The sequence below is a fragment of the Procambarus clarkii genome, chromosome 17, assembly GCF_040958095.1.
Source record: "Procambarus clarkii isolate CNS0578487 chromosome 17, FALCON_Pclarkii_2.0, whole genome shotgun sequence".
Taxonomy (NCBI): domain Eukaryota; kingdom Metazoa; phylum Arthropoda; class Malacostraca; order Decapoda; family Cambaridae; genus Procambarus; species Procambarus clarkii.
The window spans coordinates 47,843,311-47,858,553 of NC_091166.1; the positions used below are offsets into that span (position 1 = coordinate 47,843,311).

At 37.0% G+C, this 15,243-nt stretch overlaps 1 protein-coding gene across 4 annotated transcripts in view; it reads left to right on the forward strand.

Annotated features, from left to right (window-relative positions):
- LOC123772475 (ATP-dependent translocase ABCB1) overlaps window positions 1-15,243 on the forward strand; it is a 62,112-nt gene that overhangs the window by 26,734 nt on the left and 20,135 nt on the right. For all 4 annotated transcript variants that reach the window (XM_045765676.2, XM_045765678.2, XM_045765677.2 and 1 more), the window contains exons 7-14: window positions 1,036-1,207; window positions 3,029-3,153; window positions 4,492-4,678; window positions 6,664-6,841; window positions 8,218-8,390; window positions 10,448-10,651; window positions 12,850-13,020; window positions 14,203-14,395. In XM_045765676.2, the coding sequence (XP_045621632.1) occupies window positions 1,036-1,207; window positions 3,029-3,153; window positions 4,492-4,678; window positions 6,664-6,841; window positions 8,218-8,390; window positions 10,448-10,651; window positions 12,850-13,020; window positions 14,203-14,395 (1,403 nt within the window). The remainder of the gene's footprint in view (window positions 1-1,035; window positions 1,208-3,028; window positions 3,154-4,491; window positions 4,679-6,663; window positions 6,842-8,217; window positions 8,391-10,447; window positions 10,652-12,849; window positions 13,021-14,202; window positions 14,396-15,243) is intronic.

Here is a 15,243-nt window from a genome sequence, read left to right on the forward strand (position 1 = left end):
CAGTTTCTTTCAAATGGGTTGAGTGTTTGTCATAGGGAGGTCATTGCATAGTTTGGGACTCTTAACTTGAAGTGCATTTCTGCTTTTGTCGAGTCATACTCTTGAAATATCAAAAATATTTGTTTCTTGTGTGGTGCCCATGGGTTCTATTACAGCCTTCTATGAAGTGCTTAATATTGCATTTTAGCATTACGGTGCAAAGTTTTATAGATTTAGAGCACAATAAAGGATGTGCTGCAACTAGATACTTAATATATACAAATTTTCAGTTTCAGGTTCAAAGTGCTGTCCGGGGCTAGAGTTTTTAATTGCTGATTTCAATTGAGTAATTAGGGGTCAAAGGTAATTTTGGGTAGTAGAACCTGACAAAGATACAGCATTAGAGAGATGGATAGAAGAGCTATTTCCTGTTTTTCATAGTTAACAGGTAGGACCACCTGTTACCTAGTCATTGTTTATCAACCATGCATCCTATAGTACAGTGGTCTACATCCTATTCTCACAATCAAGGATCCTGGGATTGATTCCTGGGCAGGATAGAAATGATTAAACATGTTTCTTTTTGCCTGATACCTTTGTTCACCTAGTAGTAAATAGGTATCTGGGAGTTTGGCAACTGTTGAGTTGCAGTCCCTGGAGAGACCTTGACGAGCCCAAGTACAGGCTTCCTGTACCAAACAATAGGAATTAAATATCTAAACAAATCTTTATTTTTTTATTTTTTTAGTGATGCAAGTCTCTGCAAATGAGACTTGCACTGCTTACAACAAGCCCCCTCTCATTATATTTTCTTGGCACTTGGCAGCATATATTTTTTAAAATAATTTATTTGTGCATTTTAATTTCAGTGTGGATTCTTAACATCTTTTGTTTTGTACCTTTCGTTGTTTCTCTCCATCTTTGGGTTCCGAGAGCAATCGACCATCTTGGATACTCTCGACCCAATTTTTGCTGCCTCACTAGGGTTGAATTCTTCTATAAATATTTTTCTATCTGCGTAATACAAAGTTTCATAAAATTGTGTGGTATTTCCAGAGACTTGAACAAACTGCAAGAAGGTATTGGAGAGAAGGTTGGCATGTTCTTGTTCTTCATGACAATATTTGTTGCCTCCCTCATCAATGCCTTTGTTCATGGCTGGGAACTGACTCTCATTATTCTGTCAGTTTTTCCAATACTTGGAATTTCAACTGGCATTATTGCTAAGGTTAGTATTGTCATTTAATTTTTGTGCAAATATATCATTGCTCCATTCCTATATAATAGCAATAATATTATCTGGGGCTCTTATTAAGAACCCAATGTGTCCTGTCCTTGTACATGGTATAAAGTTAAACATGGGTGACAGAGTACACTGCCACAAAATGTTCAGTTGTCCTCTGCTGTAAGAGAGAGTAAGAGCGGGTGTTAGCGATACTTAAGGGTATAGCTTTCAATCTCGTACCTTACACTGCAGGCTCATGCATGCATAGTGTTACTGGAGAACCTCATGATTTGTAAAAGGGGGGGAGGGACTTTTTTAATATTTACCTCTTGGTTCATTTAAGTTACTTGAAATTAGAAATGCACAACATATTTAGCCTGCAAAGATACACTTCAAATATGAGAGGGAATGCCAATTAAACTACACCAGATGGAGTTTCATCTTGGGGTTCTGAAAGAATGTGCACATGAGTCAAGATCATTCAACTTATTGATATTCAGGCATGTTTATGTACAGGAATTTTAGCAGATACAGTACAGTATATGCAAAAAGGCAAACATGGTTCCAATAAAAAAAATTGCAGCAAAGAAGACCCTCTAAATGACAGATCCATGTTATTAAGTGTGGTAGTCAAAACACTAGAAAAAAATTAAAACCAAATGGATAGAATGCCTGGAGAGAAATGATACAACAAACAATATGGTTTTTGAAAAAGACCATGTAACAAATCTACCTGGTACAGTGGTACCTCCACTTATGAATTTAATTAGTTTCCAGAGATGGGTCATTACTCGAAACTAATTTTCCCATAAGAAATAATGTAAATTGAATTAATCTGTTCCACACCCCTAAAAATATTAACTTTAAAATACATTTTATAGTGAATACTACTCTTTTTGTACTAGCTACAATACAGTACTGTATGTATATCTTATCTTCATTAAGGACTCTTGTGGTAATATGGAAGATGGTTGTACAGTACATCTTGAGAAGTGCCTCAACAAATGGGAAAAGTTGCAAAGACACGCAACTACAGTAAATGGCTTCTGGAACTGAAAGAAAAGTGCTATGAGGAGAAGTTAGAAGCATTAAATATGCCAAAGCTAGAAGATAAAATACGGTGGCAGTATGACCACTATTGATATGATCACTAATATATTCACCTGGACTGTATGGGTCTCGAACTTTGGACCCCACGCATGTGAGGCCGTAGCTCTATTGAATGTTTATTTCCATGGAAGTGTGGATGGCAGTTTATATGATCACCACATACAAAAATGGTAATGGGAATAGACAAAATTGGTAAGTATTCTTGAGACCTGGAACTTTAAGAACAAGGTTCTAGGATTTAAGCTAACTAAACAAAGCGGCCGAGAAGCATTATAAAGTTCTTTTGCAAACAGTGGTAGATGGTTGAAACAAGTTGAGCGAGATAGTGGTGGAAGCCAAAACAGTAAGTAGTTAGTTATATAATAGTCCTGGAATGATGAAACACAAGGGTAGCTCTCGTCCTGTAACTACATACGTGATTACCGAAACTACAGGATTTCACTTACCCCACCCTGAACACCTATGTATTGACTATCTGGCCTTAAATTCCCACCAATTGTAGGTAAAAAAAAAATTATTCTTATACACATCACAAATTGTCAGTGGTGTTAAATAAAATTAAAAAGTAAACTAATCATTACTTACAACTTACCAAGGTAATCTAAATATATTATAACTTTGTAAATTGTAGGAGACTTATTGGCCCATCGTACATAGATGTACTACAATATTGTATTAATTTTACATAATTTTCTTTGTATAAATTACTTTCAGGTTCAGTCAAATCTCTCATCTGTAGAAATGAAGGAATATGCTAGGGCTGGCAGTGTAGCAGAGGAGGTAATATCTGCGATTCGAACTGTTGTTGCGTTTGGTGGGGAAACAAAGGAAGTTTGCAGGTAAAGAATTATCAGTTTCTATATTTCTAGATTCACTTCTCCATTCTTGTTGATTCCCCTCTCCTGCTCTTCCCTATATAATTTTTTTTTTAATTGCCCTCTACTTGTGTGTGGGGTAAATGTTAATCATCTAATTTCAGTATAGCATGATCAGTTATCTCCCACGTTTGTTTGGTGTTAATTAGGTAATTTTGAACATTTTTTTTGTTTAAATAGGTAACTTTGACAAGCTGCCAGTTTCCTGTCCTTGTTGAGGCTACTAATGTTAGTGGCTCTCTGAGTATATTCAGGTAAAAGATCAAGCCAGACAGGAGTCTAGGGCTCCCTCAAAATAAAACCCAACGAGTTTAACAAGGAAAATGTCAAGCTGACTAGGGAATGAAGAATTAAATGTTTACCCCTGCCAACCTCTGAAATGTGATTAGTCAAAATTAATTTCTAGAAAAGTCGTTATATCTGTGTTGCACAAATACTGTGTGTTGAACAGTGGCACTTGTACTACATACACTCTATTAATACTGGCATTTAACAGGTTAGTATTGCTAACCCACTCACGCTCGAGTATATATCGGTGACCTACCAAATGCCATGCAACACCTTAACAATACTATTTGCCAATGGGAAAAAGGTATTTACAGTAGCTAACACTTGCCTATGGCATTAAGACATACCACATACTTGGAAACGCATCTACCAGTCAAATATTCACTCATAATAAACACCACCCGAACTTGAGAGAAAGGAAATTCGTGTGTGTAACTACAAACTGAACTTGCCATTTCTAATCTGTAAGTCCTGACCATTAAATTACTTCCAATTTGAGACCTAATTAATTTTGGAAAATGAATTTTCTAAATTTTGTACTATATTATTGTCAGACAATAAAGTTGGGTATAGCTTTAAAAATCTTTAGACAATTGTAGCTAATCTGCACCATTGAGCCCAAAGGTATTTTCTCCTTGTGTTAGCTTTTCTTTGGTATTAAGTGTTTTACCCCCTCACACCTTTATTAAATGTTTGGTCTAGTTATTGTGTTTTTACCCAAAAAGCTGTGTAATAGTGGCTTCATAGAGTGTGTAACTCATGTCCCTACAATTTGTATATTACTCCTATGCTCTTTGTATACACATTCTTTTGAATAAACATTATCATTGTCTAGATATGTGGTAAAAAGTAACAACAATTTTTACCATTTCACTTTTGATAGTGAAAGCATTTGTCAGATGAGGAATCTATATGGTAATCCCATGGAAGAGAACTGATAGCTTTCTTACAGAAAACTAGCAGTAAAGGTATTGTGTTCATATACTGATAAAATTAATTTTTGTACTAAACCAGATATGAAGCAAATTTGGTTCATGCCAAAAAGGCTGGAGTTAAGCGAGGCCTGATGACAGGGGTTGGAATGGGGCTCATGTGGTTCATCATTTATGCAGCCTATTCCTTGGCCTTTTATTATGGCACCGGCCTTATTCTTAAGTCTCGTGAAGGAAATGGCTCGTTTGATCCTTCTAAACTCATCATCGTAAGTGTTGTCTGTTTTTCTCGTTGATATTGATACCCAATATTTACATTCAGAATGCTGTATGATCTCATTTAGCATCCAACAAATGGCTGAAATTTCCATGAAGTGTCAACAGTATCAGTGTGCTATATTGCTGTATCTTTGCTGTTGTTGATTGTTTTATGCAAATTATTATTATTCCATTTATCATAATTGGTCTGTGTTTGGGATTCAGTGTTTAATGTATGTTATGTGCTGTTTCTCATAAACTCTCAGAGTATCAAACTGTTTTTTCAAAATTTTTGTAGCAAGAAACCTTAGTCTGTTCTTTTAGGGTACCATTCAAAGTCCATCAGCTGTTTCTATACATTATAGTCTGTTATTGCCAATGTCTGTACCAATTATTTGTTAGACAATTTCTTTTAATGTCTGTACCAATTATTTGCCTGTTTTTATTTCATGAAGATCAACTGTTATAACTTTTAGGACATATTCATGTTAGTCTCAGAAGTAGCTTATGTTTAGGGTCAATTAATATTTCGAAGCCACAATTACTGCAAACTTTGTTCAGTGATTGTAGGCCTACTAAGCCTTGTAGAGTTAACACTTTCGCGCTATCTGGACGCGCCGGCGCGTTCGGTTTCGTCTAACGTAAACGCATAGTGGACATAAAGTTATGTCAACTTTTAAAATATTTGTATAAAATTCAATTTTTATCCGATTTACTTTGGGTTTGTTTCAAACTGCGCGCTATGAGGCTCTCTTTCTCACCACTAGGCTGCATGGTACAATAAGTTCATGAAAGGTGTGGATAACGTCGATCAAATGGTATTTTGTCCCAAACGGGTTGCAGGTGGGTGACTTTAGCCGTTTATACTGGTAATTCTTCCCCCATATCATGTATTATATGCATATGTCTGTTTAGGGAATTTTATTCCGATCAATATACAACCAAAAATAACTGTGTGCAACAAGTATAATCTTGACAAACATAACAAAAGTAAAAATATTTCGTGTGTGTTTGACGCTCACTGATATGTTCCAGCGTTGTTTTATATTTGTCGCTATTCTAACTTACGCTTTGTTGATATTTTTTACCTATGGGCACATAGAACATTCTATTGCGAATACATTGACATGAAAATGAATGACGTACATAGAAAATTAATGTCATGAGAGTGAAATAAGTATAAACTTTCAAAGCGCTGTGCGTCGTCCCGTCACCGATACCGGGTAACAATTTCACCACTTCCCACACTCTTGCGGGCGGGCTGCATCAATATTCAACGCTTATATTCATATCACCGTGTTGGGAATTTCATTGCGAGTCCATTGATACCAAAATTAACGCTGTAGAACAAGTGTGGAGGTGATTATAATCCCAAGAGTAAAAACATTTTGTTGCTGATGGGCGCTCACGGCGAGTCATCTACGTAGTTATTTATTTGGTGCTGGTATCCCTATATGTTTCGTGACTTATTTTACTAATGTTCTTCTAGAGAATTTTATTGCAAACACGTTGGTGCCAAAATGAAATACGTAGCATGAGAACTAAGGTCAGGAGAGTAAAAAGAGTATACACATTTTTGTTTTTACGCTTAAGCGATAAAAACGCAGCGCGCACATTCGGTTGGCTGAGTGACCTTTGCGGAGAGCGCGAAAGTGTTAACATTGAAATTATCATGAATTGCAAGTGTAGTAGTTCTCGGTGTCTAAACACCTGTGGTACTGAAAATAAGAACATAAGAACAAAGGTAACTGCAGAAGGCCTATTGGCCCATACGAGGCAGCTCCTATCTATAACCACCCAATCCCACTCATATACTTGTCCAACCCGCGCTTGAAACAATTGAGGGGCCCCACCTCCACCACGTTATGCAGTAATTCACAAATGCTGAATGTAAAATGTTTCCGTGTAAGTACTTGTTTGCAATTCAGTCAATATTTAGTGTACTACAAATGTGATATTACATGGTTGTTGGGTATATTTAATGCATTACTTTCAGGTGTTCTTCAGCGTCTTAATGGGAGCCATGAATATTGGTCAGGCAGCACCCTTCTTGGAAGCCTTTAATATTGCAAGAGGTGCAGCTGCAACTATCTTTGACATAATTGAAAGGAAATCTGCTATTGATCCAACAAGCTTAGAAGGAGATAGACCATCTACTATAAATGGAATCATTGGTAAACATTTTATTGCACATGTTTATTATTTAAATGAGCATATCATTTTGGCTATATAATTCTTGTATAAAATCATGGCTTGCTAACACCAAGTTGGACTCTTGACCCCATGACTTGACCACAACCTACCACTAAGGATTAAATTACCTTTACAATTCAAACCATAAACATTTGTATAAAAGATGTTCAGCCTTCCTTCTGTTGATCTCTTATGCATGGAAGTATTCAGTTGTCTCTAATTTGTCATGATAGTGAAGTTATTTTGGTATTTCCAGTTAACTTGGACTGGAATTGGTTGGCCTTTACCCATTTCCTCCAGTCTAGCTGGTCCTCAGGGTTTGGCCAGATTTAGGTACCTTTGAAGAGTGCTTTGTTCATCTGGCTTCTATGCAACTGGCTCAGCCTTGGTTCCCAGCTCCCTTCATGTTTGTCCCTTTCTATTTATGGGGCTCTACCTCTTAAATAAACAGCAGGACTTGCCTGAATGGTCTCTGCTGATCATGTCTGGAATTTTTGTTCTATTTTTGTTTTTGTTCTTTTTGTTCTACTAGGAGCCAATTGACAACTCTTGGTGTTGTTTGCATTGGTTTTATCAGCGGCAGCATGTGGTGGTTTGATGGTTTCTCCAATTTGTGCCAGTGGACATGTCATTTCTTGGCTTTATAGAGCTGGGTCTTGGGATAAATTCTGGCATCTCTCACCCAGCCTTGGTAAGAGCCAATCTTGCTCTTGGAGTGGATGATTCTTCACACCTTTGCTAAAGTTGTCCAAGGTCCCCCCCACCCCCTTGCCAGCTCCTGTTACTCATGTACTTAGTCCTTATTCAGTAGTATATCACTTCTGTACCTGTTGGTATATCATCTAAAATTTAATTGAGGCAAATTTGGGTTCAAAATCTTATTGTAAAGTCCAAATTGTTAACAAGCAAGGTACATTAAAATAAATTTAAGGGTTAGCCTTAAATACAGTATTGAATACAGTATATAATACAGTACTATATTCTTAAATTTAGAAGCTACATTTTAATGATTTTAACAATCATTACAGTTCTCAAATTCAGATTTAGAAACAATATTTATAACTTTCACATCATTAAAATAGGGACTGAACTAAACAGGTGCTCATCAGTCTAAATTTATTCATTTTTCCTATTAAAGATCCAAACAAAATTCATACCCATGGTTGTACAAAATTGTATTAAAGTTAATAATTCTAAATGTGATTGGAATAATAGCTTTTAAACAAAGGTATAAAGTTCTTTCGTAATTGTATATGTTGAGATACACATTATGGAGGTAGAACTTGAGGATACCCTCCTTAACTGTGCTTGTGTAAATTAATCAATAAGAAATCTTAACACAATTTGGTTTTGGCAGAGATGAAAGATGTTCATTTCAACTATCCATCACGTCCAGACATAAAGATTTTGCAAGGCATTAATCTCAAGATTGAACCGGGACAGACCGTTGCCCTGGTGGGATCATCTGGATGTGGCAAGTCAACTTGCATCCAGTTAATACAGCGCTTTTATGACCCCCTCTCAGGAGAAGTAAGTCATTGACTCTGTAATAATAAGGCTTTGTTTATTTTAAAGGGTTACATTTCATTTGTATTGAAAACAATTAAGATTGTGAATGTAGCGGCACATAAAAGTAACTGTAGAGTGGGTTTAATCTCTAACATGTTATGGTTAGGTGCAGTCTTTGCCATAATAGTGATGGAAAGCTTACAGAAGGGGGGTGGGCCTTCAACAAGCCTCCAGCTTTCTGTCCTCGTTGAGGCCACTAGTGTTGGTGGCTCTCGGGTAGAAGTGAAGATGGTGGCCAAGGTAAATGTAATGGGGAAAATTTTTTAAACACTTGTCCCCTTTTCATCCTTACCATTGTAATGAGAAAAGACCCAGAGGAGTCAAGCACCCTGGGACTGTTACCTTGACCAGGAGATGGTGAAGGAATCAACAGGCATCCTTGAAGAGGAGGCTAACAGAACAAATATAAAGTTTTAAACTAAAATTTCAGTTTTAGGGTTCACATTAAGCAGTAGCAGCAGCAAAAACCCTGGCTTTTTCATCCTTCAAAAAGTGTACAGGTGAAAATGGCAAGGTAAAAGAAATCACACTTACTACTGTAAAATTAAAATAATTTGAAATTGACATTCTCTATTATACTATGCACTAATCTATCCCTGTCTTGCATACGGTATCTGTGCCTGGGGTTCAACCACTGCAAATTGCCTAAAGCCCATCATCACTCGGCAAAGATCTATCAGAACTATGACACTGTCTTCAGACAATACATAGCCCCCTCTGTTTAAGGTCCTTAACATGGTAAAAATACTAAATCTACACTCGTGTGCTATTTACATGTACTAAACCTTGTTCCTAAATGCTAATCTTGATCTGAAATGTTTTCTTGATTGGTGTAATAGAACTCATGAGCACCACACCAAAAATAAATATATCTTTTATATCCCCAAAGTTGAACTAAATCTGCAAACACCCCATGCAAATAAAATAACCCAGTCTTGAGAACTCAATCCCTGATGCAAATAAAAGAACCCAGTCTTCAGAACTCTATCCCTGACGAATTATAAAATTGTCCAACCTATGCCCTGTTCACAAGTAAAACCAAAAAGTACCTAATTTCAGCCTCGGTTTTCTACCTTATGCTTCAAACTCACTATGCAGGCGATGAGTCACAAAAACGTGGCTAAAGTTGACCAGACCACACACTAGAAGGTGAAGGGACGACGACATTTCGGTCCGTCCTGGACCATTCACAAATCGACTTGAGAATGGTCCAGGACGGACTGAAACGTCGTCGTCCCTTCACCTTCTAGTGTGTGGTCTGGTCAACAAACTCAGTCTTGTACTACCCATTTCCCCAATATTAGTACTTAAGATGTATATCATTACTAGTGTAATTACCTCTGTTATCTTGAAATGTAGTTATTTGTTGATATAAAACCTTGCTACAATGTACCTTTTCAGGCAATACATATCTTGCCTGATATGTTACATTAAGGACCTGCCTGAAATGCTATGCGTGTTCGTGGCTTTGCATGACTGCACAAATACCAATCTTATGTAATCTCACGAACCCTTGTACCTTCTTGTGAATAAATTATTTATATAATTTATTATTATTATTATTATTACATAAAATGGTACAACACATTGAAGTACTGTATCACTAACTTTGCAAGAGATTTGGCACATATGTTAAAAATGCTATGGTTCAAGATGCAATAAAATTTACAGGAAAATTAAAACTAACACTGTGTCAGCAAATTAGACTGGGATCCAACTTGGAAACAAGTGGCAGGCAAATTAATTGGTAGTGCAGCCAACAAAGGGCAGCTACAGTCAAAACTTGCTGCTATCCTCCAAGCTGTCGCATGTTGGTCTACTATCTCTAGTCACTTTTAAAATGTGTTATCTTGCAATAATCTTTGGTGTATATAGTTTGAAATGTTGGTATTTGTTAAGGGGTTCAAAATTTCCAGTGTTAGTGCTAAACAAATGCAAAACATTTTAGCTAGGATTATCAACATAGTTACCTTTCATTCTCATGTACAGTATTATATTGTGTGTACACTTTTCTTCAGATATTACTGGATGGAAAGCCAATACAGAAACTTAACTTGGGATGGTTAAGAGATCAGATTGGAATAGTTGGGCAAGAACCGGTTCTTTTTGCTACCACCATAGCGGAAAACGTCAGATATGGCCGTGAAGGCGTGTCCATGGAAGATATACATTTTGCTTGCAAAGAGGCATTTGCTCACGATTTCATCATGAAATTACCAAAGGTTTGTCTTCAGTGCAACTATCCTAGTAGTTTTTAATTCTTGTGGTAATTCATTTAATTATTTTTTGCTCTTAAAAGATGTATATTAAAATTAAACAAATTTCAATGAAGAGTGGCTGTATTTATAATTTATAAAGCACTTCATATAACTTTGAAATGAAAAGTTTCTCATTGTCTTGATGTGAAGGCCTCGGTCAGAAAGAAATGGGCCACAAGTTTAGGAAAGTAATGTTAAAGGTAATCCAGAATAATAACAGGCCAGCCCTACAAGCACTGAACCACCTGAAGGAGGAGGAGCCACCCAACACCATCACAGTCCAGAGGAGACAACACGAAACACAGGACCAGGTGAGGGTAAACAGTGCCAAACACCCCAGCGACACTTCCCCTCCCCCCCTTCCCCCAGAAGCCGACTTAAGAGCAGAGAAAGCACAATGCCGGCCCAATCCAAAAGAAACCGGAGGAGGCACCAGCACAAGCTTGTACCAAGGCCCACCTCGAGAAACTGAACCCCTGCGCGACCTGTCTGGGAGCGCAAGAAATGCCCTCCCCGATCAGCAAAAAGCAGCATGAGGAAGGCAGCAAGCAGACAATGTACTACAGGATGACAAGGACAAGGATGGGGACAAGGTACTACATTCATAAGAGACTAGGGCCAGTGGAGAGGCAAAGGCCTGTGCACACAGGAGAGAACCACAAAGGGCCTCGAGCCTCTCCCAAGGGAAATCTGGAGGGAACTCCCGAAAACGAATCCAAAGAACCCAATGGAACCCGGAAATGCACACGGGGGAGGTAGCCTGAGTCACCACACACGCCGGTGGAAGAAAAAATACGTCAACAGGCAGCCAGAAAACAATGTACACATACATAAACACAAATGCGCACGCACACTATAATAAGTAGGTAATTACACTTAGGTAATTACACAATCATACCTGCATACAGAGAAATGGTAGCAGTAGGATAAAACCTCCATACACACAGAGCAAGCAAGCTCTATGGTATATTGATTTACCTTCAGTCTCCTCTCCCCATTTGAAACATTATGAAAAGGCCTTCAGTCAACTTGTTAACTACACGACTTGAGGATTGTGAGCAACTAGTTCACCAGGCTAGTGGACCATTTAGTCAAGCTAAGGAACAACCAAGGGACCAGCTCATAAAAGCACTTTTCATTGAGTTTCATTTAACACTACAATTCTTTTATCAGGACTGATGCCTTCACATCTTCACGATGTTGAAATGGAGAGAATAAATGTATACATGTATATAGGCTGTGTTTGTAATTAATGTAAATTCTGCCATGTACAATCTTGCTGATCTACTGTGTAGGGTGAAGATGTACTGTAAAGATGATCAAATTTGCTAAGTGGGCTTGGCCCACTCCATTTCTAAAGGATGAGGAATTCTAAATATTTAAGTAGTGTAACACTTGTATCAAATTTAAGCATTTGCAGATAAGTACCAATGTCGTGACCAAACCACACATCAAAAAGTCAACAAATTACTATGTTTCAGTCTGTACTGGACCATTATAAAGTTGTTACAGAAGAGAGGAAGGTACTGTACAGGCAAATATATACAAGGCGAGATAGTGAGAAGAGAGGTGAAGGGGGTAGGTAAGAATTAGGTAAAGATAGGATGAATGTTAAAAAAAAAGAGGAATGAAAGATGAGAGGGAAGGTAAGAATAAGAAGAGGAAGGAATAAGGAACAGGGGTAAATCTTAAGTCAGATCACTCTCTCATTCTTACCTTATATATTTGCCTGTATAGTACCTTCCTCTCTTGTCACATGACTTGATAATGGTCCAGGGCAGACTGAAATGTCATTTCCTCACTTTGACATGGTTTGGTTATCTTCAGTATCATTCTTATATAAGAAATATGTGAGTGCAGTAGATAAGCAATGTGCAACTCCGGTTCTTATTATCCATATTAATTTGTGGCAGTCAAATTTCCTTGTCTTTAGGCTCCTCAGGTTTGTTACTATAGTCTACTGAGGACATGTTTGATTTAATCATAGATAAATATGCATTTCCAATGTAGATTATTTTATGGAGGACTTGTATATTAAATGTTAAAATTTGTCCTCATTTTCATGCAAGTAAATATCTGCAACAGTTATTTATATTTCATATATAATATTTACTTTGCTTTTAGCTTTCAGTAGCCCTTAATTTGAGTACTTTAAAATGCAGCAATACGAAACAAATGTTGGAGAACGTGGTGGTCAGATGTCAGGAGGACAGAAACAGCGTATTGCAATTGCCCGAGCATTGGTTCGCCAACCCCGTATATTACTCCTGGATGAAGCAACATCAGCTTTAGATAACCAGAGCGAAGCTGTTGTCCAGAAAGCTCTCGACAAGGTAGGTCGTTTAACATTAACCACTGCGTTGCGCAAAGCGCCTTTAGGCGCTCTGAGAATTGTGCTAATTTTTTTTTTAATTGGGCTATATTTTAACGTTTTTTAATGTTTTCATTAGTCTGTGTTTTGAAATGAAATAGTTGTGTGGAAATATTTTGACATTAACTTGAACATTTATAAAAACAAAAATGTCATTCAAAATTCAAATTCAAATGTTTATTCAGGTAAAGTATATACATACAATGTGTGATACAAACATTGATGGATTTATAGATAGAGCTAGTACATACAATGCCTAAAGCCACTATTACGCAAAGCGTTTCGGGTAGGAAAAACACTAGGACTAAAACTTAATACTAATTGGGGTTGAAGTATAAATTGTGTTGAGATAATAGAAAATTAAAAAAGGGGGGGAACATGGCAGAAAAATAGCAAATATAAAATTTGGTCGACAAACAGCATTGTTTAAAACAAAAGATATGGGTTGACATTTAGGGGAAGGTAGGTTACATGGAGTTAATTAAGTAGTGCTTACTTTTTATCTTAAACTGGTTGGAAGAGGTACAGTCTTTAACATCACTGGGAAGGTCATTCCACATTCTAGGTCCCTTGATTTGTAGAGCATTTCTAGTTTGTCGTACTCTTGGAATATCAAATAGGTATTTGTTTCTGGTGTGGTGCTCATGGGTTCTGTTAACCTTCTAGGAAGCTTTTAAGGTCAGGATTGACATTACAGTTCAGCATTTTATATATATATATAAAATACACGAGAGGATGTGCAGTGACTTGGATATCTAACATATTCAGAGATTTGAGTAGGGGTACTGGTGATGTCTGGGGTCAGAGTTGGATATTGTCCTAATAGCAGCTTTGTGTTGAGTAATTAAAGGACGTAAATGATTTTGGGTAGTAGAACCCCAAGCACAAATACAATAGTTAAGGATAGATGAGGGAGTAATAGAGCGTCACCAGGGCAGGAAGAGATGCATAATATTCGATCTTAAAAAGAATGCCAACAGTTTTTGAAACTTTTTTTTTATATATTTAGAATGTGTCCCTGGAAATTCAGCTTGCTGTCAATGAGAATGCCAAGGAGGTTTTTAATTCATATGCTTGTAAACCACGCTATCATTCATTTTCACAATTCTAAGCTGCAAAATTTATTTTAATACATTTCTTTCAGGTCCGACAGGGTCGCACAACGGTTATTGTTGCTCATCGACTTTCCACCATTAAGAGTGCAGATAAGATTCTTGTTTTTAATGAAGGAAAAATTGTTGAGGCTGGAACTCATGAAGAGCTAATGAAGTTGCAGTCATCTTACTACAATTTGGTGACGGCACAAATAGTCCCAGCAGAATTACACAAAGGAAACGGTATGTTTTTATACACTAGATGTATTCGTAATAATCATTTTTAATCTTTGGGAACTTTTAACTATAACTGAATGGTAATAAATTTTACAACAGGTCATTATAGCTTTATCTGAATTTGACAGCTTCCATCTAGTGCGGCTTCGAGGACAGGAAGCTGGTGACTTGTCAAAGGCCCGCCCTTCTTCTATCTGCATTATTATGCGGGGATTTTTTCCAGCCGAATTTTAATTTATTTATTTATATACAAGAAGGTTCATTGGGGTTAACAGAGAACATTGAAATGAAGTTGACTTTACATTCTTGTAAAGCCACTAGCACGCATAGCATTTCGGGCAAGATAGGTAGTGATGTCTTGTCATTAACAACTTTGGCAAGTACAAGTAAGCAGTTTTGTGGGAGTACTGTATTAACCAAAGGGTGAGAAGGCATCTCCTGTTTTGTCCTACATAGTGACTTCTTGACCTGACGACCTTGAGGCTGTTGCCCCCTTGTATGTGTGAAATAGAATCTTTAAAAGTGGTCTAGATTAATATTATCCACTTTGGCATTTTAAAGGTCTTGCTGAAATTGGACCTGTCATGTCTGGTTTGTAGTGTTTAGTTCTGAGGTTCTCAGTTGTTCCTGGTATGAGAGTTTACTCAGTTTAGCAAATTTTTATTTTCTAACTGTATTCTGAGTTTGATTATTAATAATAAGGTGCAAATTTCAAGCAAACTGATGGGCATATTTTTTTTTTCTCTCCCCAGCAAATAAATGTTTTCATGTACTTTCCTCTTTCAGAATATTACTTTACTTTATTCTACTGGTTAAATGTAATATTTTAAAATTGGAGATTCTATAATCAATTT